Here is a 21,811-nt window from a genome sequence, read left to right on the forward strand (position 1 = left end):
TACCTCTGCCACTTTGTCACAGAAGATGCCAGGAACCCTGAAACAAGACGAGGTTCCCACATGTGAGATGAATTGTTTTGTAAAAACTCTTATCCCATGGCACCAGCGTGGAAGTCTGCACAAAAGGACACGAAACGAACTGCGTACAAGAGCAATTCAGGTGGGCGAATGGCTGGTGGCAGAGAAGCGAGTCACACCTCTCAGCTGCCCAGCCGTTCTCCATGGTGGGATCACAATGAAGATGGACAGAAAAATGTCTCAGAGGTCTTATGAAGCATCAAGAGTTAATGTTGTTCTGGGTTTATTTAAGAAAGGATTTTCTACCATACTTTTCTAGGGTTGAGTGCATGCTTACCAAGCAGAAAACGTTAAATTATTTTAAGTCGCAGTTTAACTGAGCGTTATCATCTACTTCATTTTACATCATTACTTATGGCTTATTCAGCATCAGCATTTAAGGACCCCTGTAAAGAATAAAATCCAACACATCCAACAAAATTGAACATTTGATACACTTTTCCATCAAGTATTACAGAAAAAACCCTTTTAATTTACCAAGTAGAGCAATAGTTGAGCCTGACTTAAAGTCTTTGTACTCTAATGCTAAAATACCTCCTGCACTGTAAAATTCTGCTCTTTTCAAGCTCATTCTGTGGACAGAAATTCTTGAGATCTTGTAGAAACAAAAAAATCCTAAGGACTCAATGGGGAAGATGAACCCAAATTTAAAAGATTTGCCTCATAGACTCTGGTGTCTTATAAGATGTTTTGACTGAAACTTGTCCTGAGATTCACGAAGTTTTATTTCACATGCAGGCTCTTTTATTTAAGAAACTCTGGGAAATTGTCTGTGTTTCGAGCTGGCTGTGCTCACAAGATGGGGGGGATACAAAGTCACACCGAAACTCAGCTGATCCAGCTGATCCTCCAGCTTTGAGGTCGGACCAGCTGATCTCCCGAGGTCCCTTTGAACCCGATTTCTTTCTGTGATCCTATTACGAGGTAATCGGATCTTTCTTTTGCAATCTAAACGGCTCGAGTTGGAGACATCACGCATGGTTTTCTTCGGGGTTTTGTATTAAAGAACAAAACAACCCATGGACAGGATGTGGATACGCAGACAGTTCTACGCTTAAGCCAGGCACATGCAGAGAAAGCTGGCTGAGCGGTTTTGAGCCGTGGGCTGAGATCGCCTGCAGCTGGCATTCTTTTTGTGGGGGAGAAACGCTGCTGAGGGGCGAGCCTCAAGAGCAGAGGGCCCCGCTGCTGCCCCACGCCGCCATCCCGGCCTCCCCCTCCTGAGGGGACGCCTGCCCTGCAGCCCACAAGCACCCACCGCCGGTGGGGGCCGGGCCCTGAGGCCCTTTGGGCGCAGCTCGGCCGGGAAGCAAGCACAAGGCAGGCGGGGCGGTGGCTGAGGAGCACAACCTCCTCCACCCAGCTGCCGTTCCCCGCCGCGCCCCAGCCCGCCTCCAGGCGTTGGTACAGCCCTGCCCGGCGCCCCGCCCCGCCCCGCCCGGCCCGGCCGAGGAATGGAACCGCCCGCACAGGACCGTTTAAATTCGAGCTCGCAACGGTTTCCCCCGCGCAAGATGGCGTCACGCGGGGGAGGCGCGAGCCGGCGGATGCCGTGTTCTTCCTTCCCCCCACGCCCGTTTTTAAACCTTGCTTACGTTTAACCGTTTTAACCCTTTTAACGTTTTGGTTCCGTCGCGTGTCCTGTCCCCCCCGCTCCTCCCCCCATCAACGGCCCAGCGATGCCGCGCGCACGCGCAGTCGCCCCGCCCTCTTCCCCGCCGCCGCCGTGTGGGTGGTGCGCGCGGCTCCGGAGGGGCAGGGGCGGCGCCGCGGGAGCGCGCGGGCGGCGGCAGCGGCAGCCCTTGGGCCGGCGGTGGCCCCTGGTGCGCGGTCTCCCTCCATCCCGCCCTCCTTCAGCAGCCTGCCGCCTTATCCCGGGGACGGTGTCAGGCGAGCGTTTCCCCCGCCGCTCGCCTGTCCGCCCGCCTCTTCCCCGTTTTTTTGCTCGCCGCTTGCTTGCGTGTGAGGTAAACCCGGCGTGTGGCGCCTACGCCGCCGTTGCGTTTCAGGTGAGGGAGGGGGGGAAGGAGAAGGAGAGCGGGGAGGCACTCGCTTCCCCCCTCCCTCCTCAGCGCCTCCTCGGCGGCCCCCGGCGCGAAACTCCGCCGCTCCGTCGCTTCTCTTCTCCCGGCGAAGGCAAACGACACCCGCCCCCCGTCAAAATGGGCTGCACGCTGAGCGCCGAGGACAAGGCGGCGGTGGAGAGGAGCAAGATGATCGACAGGAACCTGCGGGAGGATGGCGAGAAGGCGGCCAGGGAGGTCAAGCTGCTCCTCTTAGGTAAGGGCTGCCGTGAGGTGAGGGTCCGCCTGAGGTAATCCCCCCTGAGCCCTGAGGGGAAGCGCTGCCCTGGGGCAAGATGTCGCCTCGCCCCCCGTCCCTGAGGTAAAGGCCCCCGTGTGGGCGAGGGCGGGCAGGTGCTCGTCGAGCCACCTCGCAGCTTGTGTGGCGCCCGGGGGTGGCTGAGGAGAGGGCCCGGCTGCTCGGGATGGAGGGCGGTGGTATGCCATCCTCGGATAAGGTGGCGGAGGGGACGCCGCTCTGCTGTAGTGGGGTATGTGCTCTTGGCCCCTCAGGTTTTCGGGGCGAGGGGACGCACAGCAGCCTGTGAGGGCAGGTGGGCGCCTCCGCGCCTTTCGGGCTTCAAGGCAGGGCTCCGGGGAAAGGGCATGGCGCAGTTTGTGCCGGGGCCCTGGCTTAGAGCGGCCCCGAACTTCCATGTGAAGGGGACATCATCTCAAACTTTGGACCTGCATTCTGTGGACCTCTGCTCAGAGGAAGGAAACTTTAGATTGGGGAATGCTTGCTCTTAATGTTTCTTGTAGACCCGAATGTCTCCTAAACTGTTGCTGTAAGATTAAAGTGCAGAAAGCATCAAAGGAACAGAAGGCAAAACACCATTTAACTTTTTGCTTTGTTTTATTTTTGTGGAAGTTGCTCACGTTGCTGAAATGTTACAACGGGAAGTACAACCTTGATGGGGGTTCTAAATGTATAATATAGTGACTCACATAATATGTTATCATGTGTTCTTGAGTCTTCTTCACAAGCACTTGAAAGCTAGCTTTTTTTGTGTATTTTAAGTGAAATGCGTGTGAGTAAATGTAAGTGAAATAACATTATTTTTTAAAATTACTATACCAGAAAAAAGGAAGCAGGGATTTTAATCAGAAATACATTTGTGCAGGAATAAAACTACCGTACAACTGGTGGACAGCTGAATGCTGCAAGATTTGCATTGTATTAATGTTTTAGGGAGTTTTGCAGTATATGCTGTATTGCTAAACCAGAGCGGATCCTTCTAATCCGGAGTTAAAAAGCTGTTGATCTGCAGTTTTCCTTGTGCTGCCCTTCCCCTCCCAGAGCTAGTTTCAGACAAACTTTAATCGACTGCCCAATTTCTCACCCTCCTCGAAACTGATTTTGCTAGATTGTGAACAGAGCACTGTAGATGAGCAAACATTGTAGTAGACCTCTTAAATAACTTGTTTCTGTTGCTAAATTCTAAAATAGCTCCAGAAAGGTATAGGAAACTGAAGCACTTTCATATGTAGATACAGAGATGAAACAAAACTAGTATGGGAAAAGCAAATGTCCTAAAATGTGTTTAAAGATTTAAAATTTTGCTTGTGAAACAGTTAAAGCTTTTCTTTTTGGTTTGTTTTCCAGAACGTATTAGGTTTCTGGTTGATACTGTGTCTAGTCCTGTACATCTTTGGAATCCTTAGATTGTTGCATGGAAAGGTTATCCTGTATGTGATCAATAGCAATATGGCAGAAGACATTACTGTCTCTTTCCAAGGCAGCAAAGTAATGCTTTATGTGTCTTCTGGCAAGGCGTTTAAAATGACTTTTCAGTATTTTCCTGTTCTGTATGGAACTTTAGTACATGTAGTTTGGTAGTCGTCATATCTTTCATCATATTTTGTGGGTATGAATAAAGTCCACATCTATAGAATGTGGACTTTAAACTTGAGAATGAATTTTGTCACTATTTTCAGTTGTTTACTGCTCTTATGTATAAAGTCCTATGCTATGAGTTTTTATTTTTAAATTCTATAAATTTTGTGGGTTTAATACAGAAGAGCTTTTGAGGAAAGTATGTTTTTTTGTGGAAATCTTATGAAATCTTAGAATATGAAACAAATGCTCAAATACATGTGTTTACGATTGTCATAGTGTTCTTCGTAGTAGCTCAGTTGGTTTGATATTTTCCCCCTCCCCTGTTAAAGAGGTGTGAAAACTGGCTGGCTAGCTTCTCTTAGGAACAGTGTTTGAATTATTATTTAAACAAAAATTACCTAAATGTTTACTGAACTCAGAATAAGGTTTTGTATATACATCCATGGGTGCCTTTGTGTATTTCATGTGTCTTGGAATTAACGTTTTTATGTAACTTTTCCTTGCAACTGTGTTAGATGTCTTAAATGTTATGTGAATGCTTTTCTGATGGCAAAACTATTTAAAGTTACTTCCACTAGAGTCGCTTTCTGCTCACCGCTTACTTTCCCAATTGCTTGTTCAGCCCATATGTCATAGTTTATCATCTACTTGGTTGTACTCCTACATCTATTTATGGGCTTGTTCAGTTAAAAAGATACTGAAATAAAAAGAAAAGTACAAATTGTGGTCTGCTGCCAGGAAAATGCAATGTGTGAGAAGCATCTAAAGTACCTTGCTTATGTAGAAGAAGAGCGTGTAGCTGTATACTTACTGACCCATTAAGACAGATTTATTCCAGCCATCTATAAAAAACTGTATTTTTGTGTGGTGAGGGAATCCTACTGAAGCTTGAGCAAGAATGCTCAACTGAGGAAAGATGTGTTTATAATAAAATCAGTCTTCAGTCTATTTCTAGCCTTTAATTTATACCGTTATGTGCTTTTCTGAAGTGTTTTTTCTAGAACAGGAAATTGGAGTGATTTAATTAAAAGAGATAGATGTGACATTGCTGTACTTCAGCCATGACTTTGTGAACAATATCAGTGATCCATGTTAGATTTATATTTTGTTGTCTTGTCTCTAGGAAGAAGCAGACATATTTAAGCTGTGCAAAATACTACTGGCCTGGATAATCTAACTTCTTTCTGCATATCTGTGAATTGGTGCATAATTTTGTACAAATCTGATTGCAGGTCATGCATCAGGTCTTGGAATAAAAATATTGGATTCTAAATGTTATCCATGTATAACAATATTTTAACCTTGTAATTCTATGCACTTCAATGTGCTATTCCAACAGCAGGAGAACCTTCTCTGGAAAATTTCAGAGTACCATCCTCATTATTAGAAGTAACCTGAATTTGAGCATGTAGTTGGTAAGCCAAATGGAAAATGCTTGTTTATACATGAAATTTGGTGATTTTATCTTTTAAAATAATTAAATGAATGGACTTATTTAATTTAAAATTATATTCAATCAATGTGTTACAAAGAAATACTTACATTTCATGGGAACTCGATAAAAAATATAAGTGCAGTCTAGTATATTGTCCAACACAAAAAAAATAATGTAGGAAAGTACTTTTCCTTAAGCACTTTAATATTTGTGTCAAGTTGACAGTTCCTAAACTTCTGTTTCCTAATTGTTTGAAGTAATATTTTGTTTTATTGTATATTTTGTTGTTGTTGTTGTTCCTTAGAGATAAGGTCATATACTTAGTGTGAGCAAGATTTTTGAAAAGCAATGTATGTTTTGTCTGGCTTCCAAGTAGAGAAAGCAGTAGACTAAAGTTGTTTTTCGCTTTCATCGTTCCTCATCTTAAATTTTCGTGTTCAACAAATAAAAACTGCAATGATGTTTGCAGAATGAATGTAATTTTACACATGTTGGGAAATAGTGGTTCTGTGTGACCAGTCTGTGTGCTGCATTAATATACATGTGATCCAGATCAGGTGTGGATTTGCAAGTACATTTCTCTTGAATTAGCTAAAGCACATAAGACTGAATTTGTGCCAATTGCAGGAGAACAGGCAGTACCTCATTTAGTAGAAAGCCTTCTGGTATGAGGTTAACTCATCAGGTTTTATGAATACATTCAAACTGGCAGCATGAGTTTATAGGATTAGCGTTTTGTCTTGTGGATTATCACATTCTTCACCTAATATAGCAAATTCAGTGTTCAGGTTCTTAGTATCTTGAATGAAAAAGGCAATGGGTACATCTTAAACATTCTTTAGTAGTGAATCCTGGGATCCAGGAGGTCACAGACCGTGTATTTGACAACTGTAGCTGTCTGTCTTCTTTCTGGATAATCATGTCTGTGGATTTCAGTTCAGTGGGTACCTTTATACTCATGATCAACAGAGCCACTTTTCCATTCCTGAATAGGTCCTTGTGATTCATACTGGAACACTGGCACGTTGCATTCTTAAAGATACCTGTTTTTTAACTTAAAACAGAGTACTGCTCTTAATCTTTTTCATTGCAGTTCTTCCTGTTCCTTAAGGCAGTAACTAGAACAATTCTTTTCAGTTGTTCTTCTAAATCTTCACATCTCTGGCATCTTTTTCTGTCTGCTTTTCTTTTGTTACAGACCTGCATCTAACTGTCTGGTCAGTGAACTGACTCCCATTGCATACTCATCTTTTCAACAGTGTGATCCTCACAGTCCTTGGCAATACTTGCCTTCCTCCAGACCTGACTGCACATTGTATTTGTACTGTTACTTCTCTTGCCTTTCCTCCAGAATATTCTCTTTCTCCACAATTGCAGACAAAAAAGACTTTCTAAGTCTGAATTTATGGGAGCTCTCAAAAAATCCTTTTTCTCACAAACAAGCATTGCACATTTCAGGGATGTTGACGTCATCTTTATAAGGTATGCCAGCCTGGTCTGAAACATTTATGACAAAATATTTCCTTTCTCAACTTCAGAGATAACTAACTATAGATATTTACAAAGTTCACTTCTTATTTAAAAGCTCTTTTGTCATACCTAAAAGAAGTGTTTAATGTGTGGTGTTGTGGGGGTTTTTTTTGTGGGTTTTTTTTTTTTTTTTTGCTTGTTGGTCTTGTCTGTCTGCCCCGCCATCTCCCCTCACGCCCCCTGGCTTTCTGCCTGCTTGCTTAGATTTAGCAGGAGTTCTGAACTAGGAGCTCTCTTGCATTTCAATATGGTACAGTTGGACTCTGGCAATCAGAATGTTATTTATGTGGACTTTTATATCTGACTTTGTAGTTAAGGCAATGAAATCCTCAAGCCTTTGTACTAAATACAACAATAAACAGTAGAACAGTGTCAAAATTACTGGATTCCAATAGTGTAATAATCCCCCTTGCTTTTGTGAAAGGAGGCTCATGGATGTATAGAAAATACAGCCATTTGACCATAGTTGTGTTTGTATAATTGCAGTTTGGGTTCTTTTATGCTTGTCTTTTTCTGTTTGAATGTTGGTGTGATAATTTACAACATCATAATACTGATCTTTAATGTGTGTATAGAGTTCTTTGCTACAATACAAATTATATTCAGTGATTTCAGGTCATCTTTCACATTATTATTTTAAATCTGAAGTTTGGAAGTTTCTTTATAAAATCACCATTTATGATTGTATCATGATTTTAATTCTTTAACATTCTTAGGAAAAAAATTACTTCAGCAATTGTTTTAGAAGGGGCTAAAGAGAAACTGTACATTTTGTCATGATACCAGTAATGGCGACTTTGCTTTTTTGTCTCATGATTAAAAAATGTGGTTATGGATATATAAAAATAACTTTAACTTATCTTTTCCATCAGGCATTATTTTTTTTTATTTTTTTTATTTAAAGAGTTAGCAAACATTTTAAGCTTAAAAGATGATTTTCCTTCAAGTTATCTTTTAAAAACAATATAATGCTCCCCCAAATTAGAGACCAAAAAGCTCTCACATTCACTCCCAGCATCAGTGGTGGCTCAAGACTACACATAAATTCTGTAATACACTGACTAATTAGTTTCTTCCTACTTTTTTTGGCAGCACAGTTTATGGTGTCATCATTGTGCTCATATGACAGTTTACTTCAGTCCTATAGGTTATATTACTGAAGTGTATTTAAGCTAACCTCCTTTGTGAAGTTATTTTTAACTCACTTCAGAACTAAAGTTTACAGTATAGCTCCTTACATAGCTGTGTGTTGGCACAACTTGAACTTGGGCTTTGTGCTATAAAGAGCTAGGCTGTGCTGATTTATATAACCATATTGCCAAAGTGGATTGTTGTTTTGCTGCCACGTTTTACCCGTTAGTTGTTTTGGTCCTCTGAGAAGGAAGACTGGAGTAGTTGGCACATCCTAAAGTTTGGTTAAATATTCTGAAACCAAGTCATGGGTCTGGCTTCAGAGGGCGTGAAATTCTGAAGTCAGTTTTGCTGCTAAGCTTGATGGATGTCTGCAGTGTTTCCTGTAATATGCAAATCTAGCAAACATCAAGGTAGAAAACTGGAAGTAGAAAAAAGATACTCAAGATGTTAAGTGTGACATTTTTTTTGCCATGGAAATGTTGAAATAAAGATATGAATTAACTTGATAATTACCCATTAAAAGTTTTTTTCCAGTAAGTGTGTAGGAGAACCTGTACTGATGAAAATTTGCTGTTCTGAGGTTGAATCTTAGTCATTGTCTGGTTTTACTGAGGTCAGCGGTTCTATTTATTGCCCTTGTTTGCTCAGTGTCCTACTGTTACCTCAGGCTTTGTGTAAATTACTGTTTTATTATTATGCAAATGAAGCTTAGTTGGCTTCACCTGAGAGATTCTGTGTCCAAAAAGTATTTAAATTGGTAAGGTATATAGAGAGCAGTTGGAAAAATCAGTACTGTGAACCTGTGAAAGCAAGAAGTTTTGAGCGCAGTATTCAAACAAATGCAGTTTTTGAAATGGCTCAACTTAGTGACGTTTCTGAGTGGAAGGATAATTAAGACACTGAAATTTATAAGACAGTTAAGGCAAAGATAAACTATTTGCTTAGACGCTTTTGTGTACTAGAAATGTATGCTTTTGCAATAGAAGATTTGAACTCTTCTCAATGCTAAACATATTTTGTTCTCCTTGTCTCCTGTTAGGAGCAGACAAGACAACAATTAGATTTCTTAATGAGAATCAAGGTGGGAAACAAAGGAATATTATGATGTCATAGACTAATTATCCATATTTGCAACTGCTCGTAACCCTTTCACAGTGTAGCTGTAAGACGTATTAGAGTTGGGGATTTGGAAGACGTTTCCCATTATCGTGGCCTTACCCTTGGTATTTGCGTAGCTGTGGACCCAGCTTCAAAATCTCTAGAATTACCTAGAGCTTAAATATGTAACAGGAGTTTATGCTGTCCCAGCAAAATGGCCTAAAAATCACCTACTGTCACAGATACCCATATACATTATTCTTGGATTTGAAAGTATGTTATCTGTTCAGATCAAGTTTTGACTTTGTTTCATTTTTGTCTAATTGATGACTGTCCCCTTCCTTGAAAGCCACACTTCTGTGTAATTTTTAAATAATTCTGTTGAGATTATTCTTTCAGGATCTCAACTGATGGGGATAATTAACATAGAGCATTTAAGAACCAATTCTTTAAAGAAGAGATTTGTTGTTACGCATATGATAGGCATATAAATCGCTTTCTTTTCCTGTCTTTGGTAATTGAAAGGTCATTGAAGCTCTGAACAACACAATTTCTTGTCTGTTTAGGTATCAACTTAATAAATCAAGTAGCAGTGTTGACATCTGTGTATTTATATTTAGAGATGCATGTGAACTGCAATATTATATGTACCTATATAAATTGATACTGAAATTAGAAAATACTTTTCATAAAGCTACTTATTTAAAGGAATCAAGACCATTTGAATATACAGTGCTTCAATTTATGAAATAAACTGTACCTCATTGCTTTTTCATATATGCTTTTTAGAAATGTAGTATTGCATTTGAAGTGCATAATGTACTTAGCAAAGGTACCTGATTAAATCTTTAGTGAAATACAACAGTATCTAGGCAACCAGAATGGACAGGAAGTCTTCATAATCTTTGCTCTAAACAGATTGCTTTTAAAGGAAAAAAATCAATGTACTGTAATGAAAATTCCTGTTGAAGCTGTGAGGCAGGTTTATAATTCTCAATATCCTGTAGAATTTAATATGGTCTGTTTCTTGAAATGAAAATACTGTTAGAATCAAATGGCTACCTGTATCCCATCTTCCCTTTGCAAAGTTGATGATATAATTTCTTGCATACAACTATTTGTTGTTTTTTACAAGGTTGAAGCTGTTGTAGTTGTTTGGCTCAGAATATGAGTTGTTACCCATCACGATCATAAGGGTGTTCTGAATCTCTGTGTCCTTTTTTAGTAGTTTCCAGTAAAACTCAAGAGGTTCTTGCCTACTTTGTAAATCCACATTGGAATGCTGCAAATAAGCAATGCATGCTGTCTGATACTGTAGTGACATAAGCAGTTGAGCCGTTCTAGAAGCTCTGTGTTGCTAAAAAGAAGGATGCTGTTGCAGCATCTGGCTGAATGGTTTTGCCCCCTCCGTTGCACTTTTAAATGCTTAATTCAGTTTTGTGCTGGTTTAATAGTCAAGTTGGCTGTCCTGTTTGGACTTAGTTTGCCTCTAGAGTGGTCAGTTTTACTGGAATTTCATAATGGTCTGGTGAGGACCTGAATAAAAGCATGATGAGGAGCAGAGATATATGCCCTATGCAAATGGAGTACTGGAGATGCATAGCAGGAGGTGGAGGGGAACACGGGGTGCAGAACAGGATTCTTTCTGCGTTTCTGTGTCACAGTTTGCTTTAGATTCGTCTTAGGAAAAATGTGAAATTACGTTCACCTGTGAGATCCGGTGACATGTCAAACTGTATTCAAAACCCACTTATTTTAAAACCTCATTGCTGGAATAGGAGATAGTACCAGTCTTTCTCAAGGAGTGTGTTGATTATGGCACTTGATCGAAAATCAAGGTAGGAGTTTGTTTTCATTCCAAGTCCAAGGAGTCTCAAACCTATGTTTCCTTATTCTTCTGAATGCTCTTCTAATTTACAGGTCGTAGGCTTGACTAGGAAGAATCTTATTCTACCTAGCGCTTTGTGAACAATGGAAGATGGTAGTGGACAAGAAGCGTAACTGCCAACTCAAGTGTCCAAACAGTAGAGAGGAGAGTGGAGACAGTCTCCAGTTAAAACAGTGAAGTTGTACTAATATTATAAACAGAATACAGTGTTAATGTAGTATTGGAATGCAATTTTAGAACCTGCTATGACTGGAGATGAATGTCTTGCCATAGCAAAATTTGGAGTGAACATGACAATTGCCTTGAGTATTTATAGATTTTATTTCATTAAATGTTATTTTGAATGCTCATTGATTTCAGAATCTGCCAGTAATGTACTGTACAAGGGTGGACTAAAAATAAGCTGCTAAGTCTCATTTAAGTGTCGTCTGTATCTTTATGCATTAAATATTTCTTGAAGCGTTTTGAAAGTGGATTTCTCAACTGCATGCAGGTTCAGTTACTGATCCTTAATAAATCCAGTAAACTCTTAACAAAACCATTATATGCTTTCTAATGCACTTAAAGACATTGACAGGGATTCCTTCTAATACGCTTTAGTGCCTCTGTGTTTGCTGGCAAAGGCTGTCATTTAATTCCTAGGTGAGAGACAACTTAGGTTGTTTTCTCTGTCTGCTGTTCTGGAACACAGGGCCTTGTGGGGTTAGATTAGATCAGGCTTTGACAACATACTTGTTTGAGGCCTAACAAGCTGCTATTTCTGTAGGTATCTTATTCCTTGCTTCTGGGCTTGTTAGGTGCAACTGCCTGTTGGAATGGGTTGAAACTTTTATATACTTCAAACCTCACTCAGTTTAATTTGAGACTAGTTAAATAGAAAGTCTGTTTAAACAACAACAACAAAAAAGCCAAATTTTTGTTTTAATACTGTTAATCACAAATAATGTTCTCCTTGTAGGTAGCTTTGCGTGGGAAAATGCATGTGCATGTAACAAGAATATGGTTCAGTATACACATGAATTTTCTTTCCTGGTTCAAATACAAATAAGACTTCTGAAAATGTTTGTTTTTGAAAAAGGTCAATCTGGATAGCTAGGTCCTTTTCATTTAACATTTCAATTCATGTCACTTTGTAAGTCATTATAATTTTTGGTGGAGTTGGAGACCTTTTTGTAGTAAACTGTCAATGTGCTTATTTTTCTTATTTCTGTGGGTCTTACTTCTCAAGCTACAAGATGAAAAACACTCTTAAGTTAGGCATGGATGAAGACTGAGAATTTATGTGAACTAAAGTTTATTGCACTACCTTTACAACAATGGGCTGACTTTTAGTATAACTACACTTACCCTGGTATAAACTTTGACAGTACCCATATATCTCATTTGGAAATAATGCCTTGTTGTTACATGACAAGTAGAGCTTTGAATAAAATCAGTTGAGATTAACATAAGAGATCTTTTTCCTGTTTTGATATGAATGCATGTACCTTGCTGTCTGGTTTTGCTGACTCTTTGTACGGTTACATAGTAATATGTGGTAGCAGGGTCGGTTGGATCTGTCACAGTTGTAGATAATACAACATCAGTGCTGGTCTGAATTGCAAGTAGAGGCAAAAATAAGTTGTGAATTCCAAGTTCTTTTGTTGTATCTCTCCACCAGAATAACCTGCATACAGTATGCCTCTGTTGCAGTGGGTAATTTTTTGTAAGGTATCTTTGATTGTGATTAATCATATTCTGCTTAGTAGAAGTTCTCTCTGGTATCTCAGTCACTGAACCTACCATTTTTGCACACTGTGTTTATAGCTCAGTGAACAGTAAAAGGACATCTCAGCCAACCACACTGTCAAGAAAAATGTCAGGGTACTCTGGATTTCTAGAGGTTTATTTATATATTTGGAGGTCTGGATGAGGCGTGCTGTCCTCTGTTGGCAGAAGTTGACAGTAACTGTCTTGGTAAGCATTGTAACATCAAAGGAGGTGGTTCTTTTTGTTGGAGCACTCAGCATTTATCTCATGTAGTGTGGTCATATACAATATCTACTCAAACTCATGTTCTAGGAGGTCTTTAATCAGGTTGTTTCATACCTTGGTTTCAAATTATGTTGCGGTTGTTCCTGAGATTACTACTATATGTGGAAGAAGATAACCACTTCGACTTCAATTTTTTTTTTAAGTAGCAAATTTAAATCTTATTTTAAATTTGAAGAGAAGATCAGTTATTTGCTATTAGTGAAGATCCATTAGAAACACTAACAAGTTTCTGGACTTTGAATTTTGAGGAGATTCCCAAATATTTCATAGGATAGTAGTGTGGAGGCTGGTCTTTGATACCTTTAAGTAGTCAACTGATAATCTTATCAAGCTACTGTCAGCATTGACATTTTAGATAAACCTGGAGCCACAAATGTTTTAACCAGTGGTGGTGTGGCATTTAGTTGTCAGGTAGCAAGCATGGTTACTATGTGGTGTGCATCCATTCCCTTATTTAATTTCAGGCATAAGTAAGAGGTTTATTTCTAAACCTTTGAGTCTCAGCTTGTCATGGTCCTGCTGGGTTTGGCACCTCACAGAAGGGAAGCTACGCCTGTGTCTTAATTGAAGAAAATGATTCAGATTTTGAAGTGCAATGGCACTGTCCCTCTGTAAGGCATTGATACCGTTTTTAAGAGATCTCTTGTATCTTTTCAACAGATACATCTTTTAAAAGTAGATTCAATTTCAAGGTACCATATTTGCTTTTGAATGTTTCACAGAGTTTTCGTAAATCTGACACTTAGGATTGTACTGGTGCCTTCCTCTATAGTGGGACTCCCAGTCCACAATATGGTTACGGTATAAGTGATGCACATAATGATAAAAGGGTTCCTACTATGTAACAGTAGCTGTACAGCCAGTAATTTAAAACAGTTGAGGACTATAAACATAAGAACAGTTTTGAAGAGCTAGATATAATTTGTATTCAAAAGCTGCATACATTCAAGTGTATTGTACATAACAAGTTTCTGCTGAGGTGTCTGCTTATAACATGCGTCAAATTCTACGCAAAAACATGCTTTCATAAATTCTTTGTCATAAAAAGATATTAAGCGCTAATGGAAAATTTGAAATAGCTGGAAACTCAATTCATACTTCTAAAGATAAAGATGTGAATAGAAGTGACCTTAAGTTTTGCAAAATGGAGTATGTGCTCATTTCACCATAAGCTTTATTTTTTTAGAATTTATTGTGTTCCAGAGGTTGTATTGCATATAAACTCATACTTTTTCTTTGTTCAATACTAAACTAATTAATACAGTCTTTATCTCTTGCTTATGTGTTTACTATAGTAATAGCCTAGGTATCTAAGAAACTTAAAGCACTTTATTGGCGGTCTAGACCTGAATAAACACACAGGATGCTAATGTGACTTAATATGCGATTGCTTCTTGAGGTAGCGTTTTATAATAACAATGGTTTTCTTAAATGATGTTTTATATATAATTGACTGTTTTGTTGTGTACTGTTGATTTCAAACATCTCCTAAGAGCAATACTAAAGACCTAGGAAAGAAAGAATTAGTTGTAATTAATTCTTGATTTGTTAGGGAATTTATAAAAGTGACAGTGTCATATAGGTTTAAATAGTGCTGCTTCTGTAGAACTAAGCCAGCATGCAACTACTGAAACCTTGAGAATTATCTCAGATCTTTTATCTGAGTCAGTGTCACAATTTTAGAATCTGTCACTCCTGTGGTTTCAACCAGTGGTGTAATCTGGGTTTCACGCTCTATTACTACATGGCTAATTTACTGAAATATTTTCTGCCAGATATTATTCACACAGCTTCTTACTTAACTCACTCAAGGTTTCCTGGCATGTTCAAATTCCAGTAGCTATGGAAATTCCAAGACTAATGCCACCTTATAAGTCATGAGTACTGTCAACCTTTGGTTGGGAAAGGAAAAAGGAACATAAACTGTCAGTGGCAGCAGCAGCCCCAAAATTAGAAGAATACAAGATGGTGGTGGATAAGAAGTGTAGCTGCTAGGTGACCTCAGAAAGAGGGAGTGGAGATGCAAGACAGAAAGTAAATTTTGGAGATGTAGCAGTGTGGGTGCTGGTGTCAGAGAATGTTTCATTTAGTGGTCAGCCTGTCTAGTGGATTTGTGGCAACAAGTTTCCACTGTTTGTGGGTTTCTTGTACTAGCATTGATGTATTTTGAATATAGTAACAATGATTAATATCTTGAATTCTAATTTTAAGTCTCATGTCTGGTAATGTGTCATGAGGAGATAAATTTAAGAGATTATATTTCCAAGCTGTCTGCTTGCCACGTACTTCTCTAAAAGATTACTGGTCCCATACAGAAACAGTAATAATCACTGGGCATTTAGCTTGTGCAATGACCAGTGGCATCTGAGGAACAAGCACCATTCATCTCGTGCCTTCCACTGTGAAACACTAATATCTGACAGAAGACTGGAGAGTTGTGGGGAGAGGACTTTTTTAATTTTAAATTTCATGGTGCAAGTCTCCTGTTTTACAGTCTGAAAACCTGACAAGCATCCATTGGAAGTTCTGTATTTATTACTCTTGTCTGTACTTGAACTCTTCTCTGGCAATATGCAAGACTATTCTACTTGTTTGCGGGTTCTGTTCCTTTGTCTGACTGACTTCGTGATTCAAAGCCAGCTCTGTTCTACTCTTCAGTTTTTATCTAACTCTTCATCTAGGGTTTTTTTCCCAAAATTTAGTCTACAATTTTTTCTTTGTTATTATTGCAAGGAATATATTTCTGCTATTAGGAATTACTGTACTTGTCAGTTAGTTTCCTCCAAAGAGGGATACTATCAACTTTGCAAGTTTGCATTGCTTTTTATTTTTGTATTTGATTAGTTTCTTCATTAAGCAATTAGCAAATGCTTCACAAGTTAGAAATGTTACTATTAAGATCTCAGTACTTAAAAACAGTAGTTTCTGTACTTGGGTGCATAAAACATTTGTTCCAGAAATTTGTAGTTCTGGAATGCTTGCTATGTGGCAGTGTGTGGGATAATAAATCATGAGACACTATGACTAGTTTACAGTAACATTTTTGCTGACCTGTTATTTCTAATTAGATTATAAAATACTGATTTAAATTTGTTTTAAGCAGAGACCTACTCCATTTGGAAAGTAAAATAATATTGAATCTATCTAAAGTGATGTTTGCTACAATTTCATAGTAGTGAGTCATAGAACATAGAACCATTTAGGTTGGAAAAGACCCTTAAGATCGTTGAGTCCAACTGAGTCTATCTTTTTAATGTTTTTTTAGTAAGCTCTTATGTAACTGTCCACATTACAGCTTGGAGAATCAAATACTGCTTTAGCTGTTTCTTAAATCTGTTTGAGCTTTGCTAGCCCTACTCAGTTCCTTCAGAGTGCTATATGTGAGGTTGATCTGTTAAATGTTTTTTTGTTGTTGGGTTTTTTGTTTTTTAATTTTTAAGACACTTGAACATGAAGATGCTTTGATTTTTCCCTCTATTTACAAAGTTGAAAGTTGGCTTTGAAAGAAAAATTATAATACAAATTTAGTCCCTTTTATTTAGCCGAGCTTCAGATTAACTGTGCCATGGGTGGGGCAGCAGGGTTATTCGTAGGCCTTGGTTTAGGCGCTAGGTATGAATTCACTGAGTGCTGTCATAACTCATGCTGGATCCAGGTAAACAACAGCTTTGGATAGCACCGATGCTATCTGTGGCAGTATTGACAGGTGAAGGTAGAGCCTTGTTACTGAAATTTGAGGCAGAAGACCCTTCAGATTATAGTCACATGGTGTTTCCTGTGTTAAATTGTGCTGATTAAGTTGGACATGCTTGCCTCCACGCTTTGTCAGTTTGCATAATGAAGCATTCTGGCAAGCAGGTGTAATAAGAGTATTAGACTTAGTTGAAGTTACATTCCTACTGAACCATGTGAATAAAAGTTTTAAAATTCTGTGCTTTAAATAGAATTTTCATGGGATGCGTTGCCCTTTTTTTTCTTTTCTTTTTTGTGAGGAGCACACAAAGGACACAAAGTGTGCAAGAGAGATGAAAATATTCATGAGTTATTAAAACTTTATTTTGTCAAAGTGATGACCTAACAGTTAGCATAGACTTTCATTTAAAACTAAGTAAACAAAAAGTCCCCACCATTCTTTCAGATTTGGAACTGATACACTGCTGTTTTTCTAGTCTGAGCAGAACTGTTGTGTCTTTTTATTAATATTTTATGTTATACATAAATAGTAACTGAGCCAGTAAGACTTTCTGTGCAAATTATTGGCAGTAGTGAAGCTAAAATCAAGTATCACGCTTAAGTAGTAGGTAATAAATAGCATCTTCTACTAGACAATTGAGGAATATGCAATCAAGTCTGTCTAAATTTGGGTAGGGTTTGGTTGTAACAGTACAGCTAGCTCTGACATTTTATATGCAGCTGTCACATGAAATATTTAATACTGCTTGCTCCTGTCTAAAACTTTCTCAAACAGAGGTAGTTCTTATTTTGCTGTATGGACGCCTTAGTCACACTGAGGTAAAGGAGGAAATTTTACAAATGCATCCATCAAAAAACCTAGCTGAGCTCTGGTTCAGGAGTGCAAAAGTAATGAATGTCCTTTTCAGTATGGGACAGTGAGTAAGGTGTCATTTTCTTACATACTTCACAGAGATTATTAGGCAAGCTGCAGGCATTTTAGCATGCAGTTTAAAAAAAAAAAAAATCCCAAAGCAAACACAACTGTTTCTATTTTCCATTAAATAGAACAGGGAAATATATCTTCCAGGAACTCACTGTCGATGTTAGGTACTCTGTAGTAACTGACTTTTGTTTTAATATGTATTATGAGTGCTCGTGGTTATGTTACTGAGAAGACTTTTCTGAGAATTTTAGGTATTCGGTACACATGAATTCTAACACCACAAAGAAACATGCATATCTGACTCGGGGAAAAAATGAGTAGAAACTGTACTACAAAATAATTAAACTTTAATACTGTGACTACCCCTGACGCTGACCTGCTCGGTTAGTCAAATGTGGCAATTTTTTAACAGAAAGAGCACTTGACAAGGTAATGTAAACTAAATGCTCTACTAATATTTCTTATTATCGCCAAAATTGCTGTTGAATGCAGGGACTTTCTTCAAATTTTTTGAATAAAAGTATTAACCCAAACTAAATTATATTAATTTCAGTAATGAAGCCAATCTTTAAACTTTTGTCACCTATTCATGCTTAAATGCATAATTAGGTATTTACAGATTAAGTGTTAATTTTGTTTATAAATGCTTCAGGTGTCACAATAATAAATGGCTTTTATAGTGGTGTGTCTGTTTTCTGTTTATATTAATACACTAGTATTGAACTTCCATGGCAGCTCAGAGTCTGAGAACTATTGCTCATTTAGAAAGAAACTTGCAGTTTTATAAAAAATAAGTCTTTTACTTGGACATCAGCTAAAGATGGCATTAAGCAACCTTAGATTGATGTTGACCGGCCTACTCTATTGCTTAGCTACTTCATTCTGCAGCACACTAGCTCCTGTCAGTGCTAATGCTCATTCTACTGTGTGTTGGAGGGAGGGAGGTCTAGACACATCAGTAGCAGTGCTGGGAGGAGGTGGCACAGCTTTTGGCAACTGGTCTTAAATTGGCTTGAGCTTGTCACGAAGCTACATATTTGGTTTGATGAAAGAACACGCCAAAGGCATCACTACTATACGGTAGTCAAAGTGTAAAAATATTGTTATACTGACATCAAATAATATTTTAAGTTTGAAGAAGCCTCTAGAGGTCATCTAGCTCAACCCTTGTCTGAAAGCCAGGCTAACATCAAATTGGTAAGGTTGCTCAGGGCCTCGTCCAGTTGAATCTTGAAGATCTCCAAAGCTGAGTTTCTGCTTCCTTTATGTGCAGTTGGTTCCAGTGCTTAACCTCTTCCATGGGGATAGGTTCCCTGCTCCGCTTTATACCTCTGTGAACCTGCCTGTGCTGCAGCTTCTTGATTGCCTCACATCTTTTCGTTGTGTATCTCTGAGAAGTTTGCTTCTGTCTTCAGTGCTCTTAAGTGGATTTTATGGAGAGGACAACAATTAGACACACACTCCACCTCCCCTCCTCACCTTCCCCCCCTCCCCATAGTCTTTCCAGGATTATAAAGCTGAGTTCTATGTAGCTTTCTGTCATGAGCACCAGCCCCCTAATCAACTAATTGACCTTCTCCTGTTTTTTGTCTAGTTTATCAGTATCTCATTTACTGGGCGCTGAGGAGGCGAACAGTACATAGCACTCAGATACAGCATCATGATTGCTGACTGCTGGGGAATAACAGCTTCTTTTGACTTGTTGGCTGCAGTTTTGCCAGTGCAGCAGTGGTAGCTGTTACCTGGGGTCAACCCAAACACCCACACAGCTTCTTGATCGCTGTCCTCTCCCTTGAGATAAGGAGAAAATAGAAGGAAGGTGAGAAGACTTGTGGATCAAGATAATGACATTTTAATAGGGAAAGCGAAAGCTTGCACACACAGGCAAAGCAAAAAGAAGAATTAATTCCCTACTTCCCATTAGGAGGCAGATGTTTGGCCACTTCCTGGAAAGCGAGGTCTCGGCACGCATTGTTTGGGAAGACAAACACCATAACCTCAAATGTCCACCCTTCCTCCTCCTTTCCGTGACCTTTTAGTGAGCCCAGTATCATGTGGTATGGAATATCCCTTTGGTCAACTTGGGTTAGTTGTCCTGGCTATGTCCCTTCTCAACCTGTCGTCTGCCCCCAGCCTACTCACTAGGGGTGGTGACAGGGTGGAAAAGAGAAAAAGCCTTGATGCTGTGCATGCACTTTTCAGCAATAGCAAAAAGACTAATGTGTTATCAATACTGGTTTAGACACAAATCCAGAGCGCAGCACTGTGTGGGATGCTGTGAAGAATTATAGAATCATAGAATGGTTTGGGTTGGAACGGACCTTAAAGATCATCTAGTTCCAACCCCCCTGCCGTGGGCAGGGACACCTCCCACTAGACCAGGCTGCTCAAAGCCCCATTCAGCCTGGCCTTGAACAGTTCCAGGGAAGGGGCAGCCACAACTCCATCCCAGCCAGACCTACTGCAGCAGCCTGGTATGTGGTTGACCTTCATTGCCATAAGGGCCCACTACTGACTCTTTAGGTTGTTGATTCCCACAGTTGTTTTCTGCAAGGCCTAACCTGTTAGTCCCAAGTCTGTATTATTGCATGGGTTATTCTGTGCTACTTGCAGGACTTCACATTTGTCTCTCTTCACTGTCGTGAGATTCCTGTGAGGTCAGTCCTCCAGCTTGTTGAGGACCCTCTGAATAGCACCTCTGTTCTCCAGTGTTGTGACCGCTTCCTGGCCTCCCAGGCTGATGTCACCTGCAAATTTGATGTGGTTGCGTTCCATCCTGGCTTTCAGGTCATTGCTGAAGATGTTAAGCTGTATTAGCCCAGTATCATCATCTGAAGATTGCCTCTTCTGGCTGGCTTCCAAATAGATTTTAAACCCCTGACCACAAGCCTTTAAGTCTGGCTGTCTGGGCAGATTTCCAGGCACCTTGAAGTTCATATTTATCCAATTTGGTACAAGGATGCTATGGGAGGTGGCATCAGAAGCCTTATTAGAGTCAAAGTAAACAACATCTATTGGTGTCCTTCATTCACAAAACCATCTGTTTCCTCATGAAAAGTTATCAAGTTAGGCACAGTTTGTACTTTGTAAATCCGTGCTGGCAATTCCGAGACACCTTTTCATTCGTGTGCCTGGAAATGACTTCCAGGAGTATTTGCTGTGGAGTTAGTGTGAGGATCGGGGTGAGGGTGACTGTCTGGTAATGCGTCATATTCCCCTTCTTGTCCTTTTTTTGAAGGTGAACACAGCCTTTATCAGTGGCTTCCCATGGTCACAGTGACATCTAAAGAAGAGAGGGCTTTTTTTGTTGTATTGGAATTGGACAACTGGTGATCTCTTTGCATTAGAAACACCTGTAGACCATGTGCAGATTATACTTCCCTCTGCAAAACCATATTGAGGAAGAGGAAATGTGAGAGAGAGAATTCAGCACAAGTCACAGACAAAGCAGGAGTGTGCTGTCTAAACGGATTAGATCACAGCTCTAAGACCATAAATTTTTCAGAGAAAGAAGCAGACTAAAGAAAGTGGAGATAAAGTAAGCTAAAGTTGAGATAGAAAAAACTGCATCCCCCCCTCCCCTGTCTGCTGGCAGACATGCTAATTGGTTTTGTAAACTTTGTATTTTAACTTAGCTTTTTTTTTTTTCTTCTTAAATTTGTTTAGCATTAAAAATGGTATCAGCATGTCTGGCAAACCTCATGCAGTCTTTTCCAACAAAAAGTAGTCTGACTGCATCGGTTTATTCTTGCAAGGTCCAAAAGTTGGTTACGAGGACTAGAACCCTGAAAAGGTTCATTTGCAACGCTGAAGACCATTAATACAGTGTGAGGAACTCGTAAAGGAGGTTTTTGGTTAGGTGTTGAGTAAAAAGGCAGATGCCTTTGAACAACTGATTATCTGTTTGCATTAGAAACCCCAGCAGACTGTGTAAAGATTATGCTTGCTTCTGTAAAAAGAAAAGCAAAGACTTCTTAGAACTGAGTGATTTGTTCTTAAAATATCTTGATTTTGAAAATTTCAGCTGGAGACACATTTTGGTATTAAAAATTAATTTGTAACAACTGTACTTTCAACTATTGAAGGTTTTTAT

At 39.5% G+C, this 21,811-nt stretch overlaps 1 protein-coding gene across 3 annotated transcripts in view; it reads left to right on the forward strand.

Moving 5' to 3' along the window:
• Window positions 1-1,812: 1,812 nt before the first annotated feature.
• GNAI1 (G protein subunit alpha i1) overlaps window positions 1,813-21,811 on the forward strand; it is a 38,050-nt gene continuing 18,051 nt past the window's right edge. Inside the window, exons 1-2 of one of the 3 annotated variants that reach the window (XM_054212735.1) lie at window positions 1,813-2,087; window positions 2,215-2,358. In XM_054212735.1, coding sequence (XP_054068710.1) covers window positions 2,241-2,358 — 118 coding nt within the window. In that variant the 5' untranslated portion in view covers window positions 1,813-2,087; window positions 2,215-2,240. Of the gene's footprint in view, window positions 2,088-2,150; window positions 2,359-21,811 lie in introns of all 3 variants that reach the window. The other 2 variants (XM_054212745.1, XM_054212754.1) reach the window with 2 other exon arrangements.

This window comes from Rissa tridactyla, chromosome 1, assembly GCF_028500815.1.
Source record: "Rissa tridactyla isolate bRisTri1 chromosome 1, bRisTri1.patW.cur.20221130, whole genome shotgun sequence".
Classification (NCBI taxonomy): domain Eukaryota; kingdom Metazoa; phylum Chordata; class Aves; order Charadriiformes; family Laridae; genus Rissa; species Rissa tridactyla.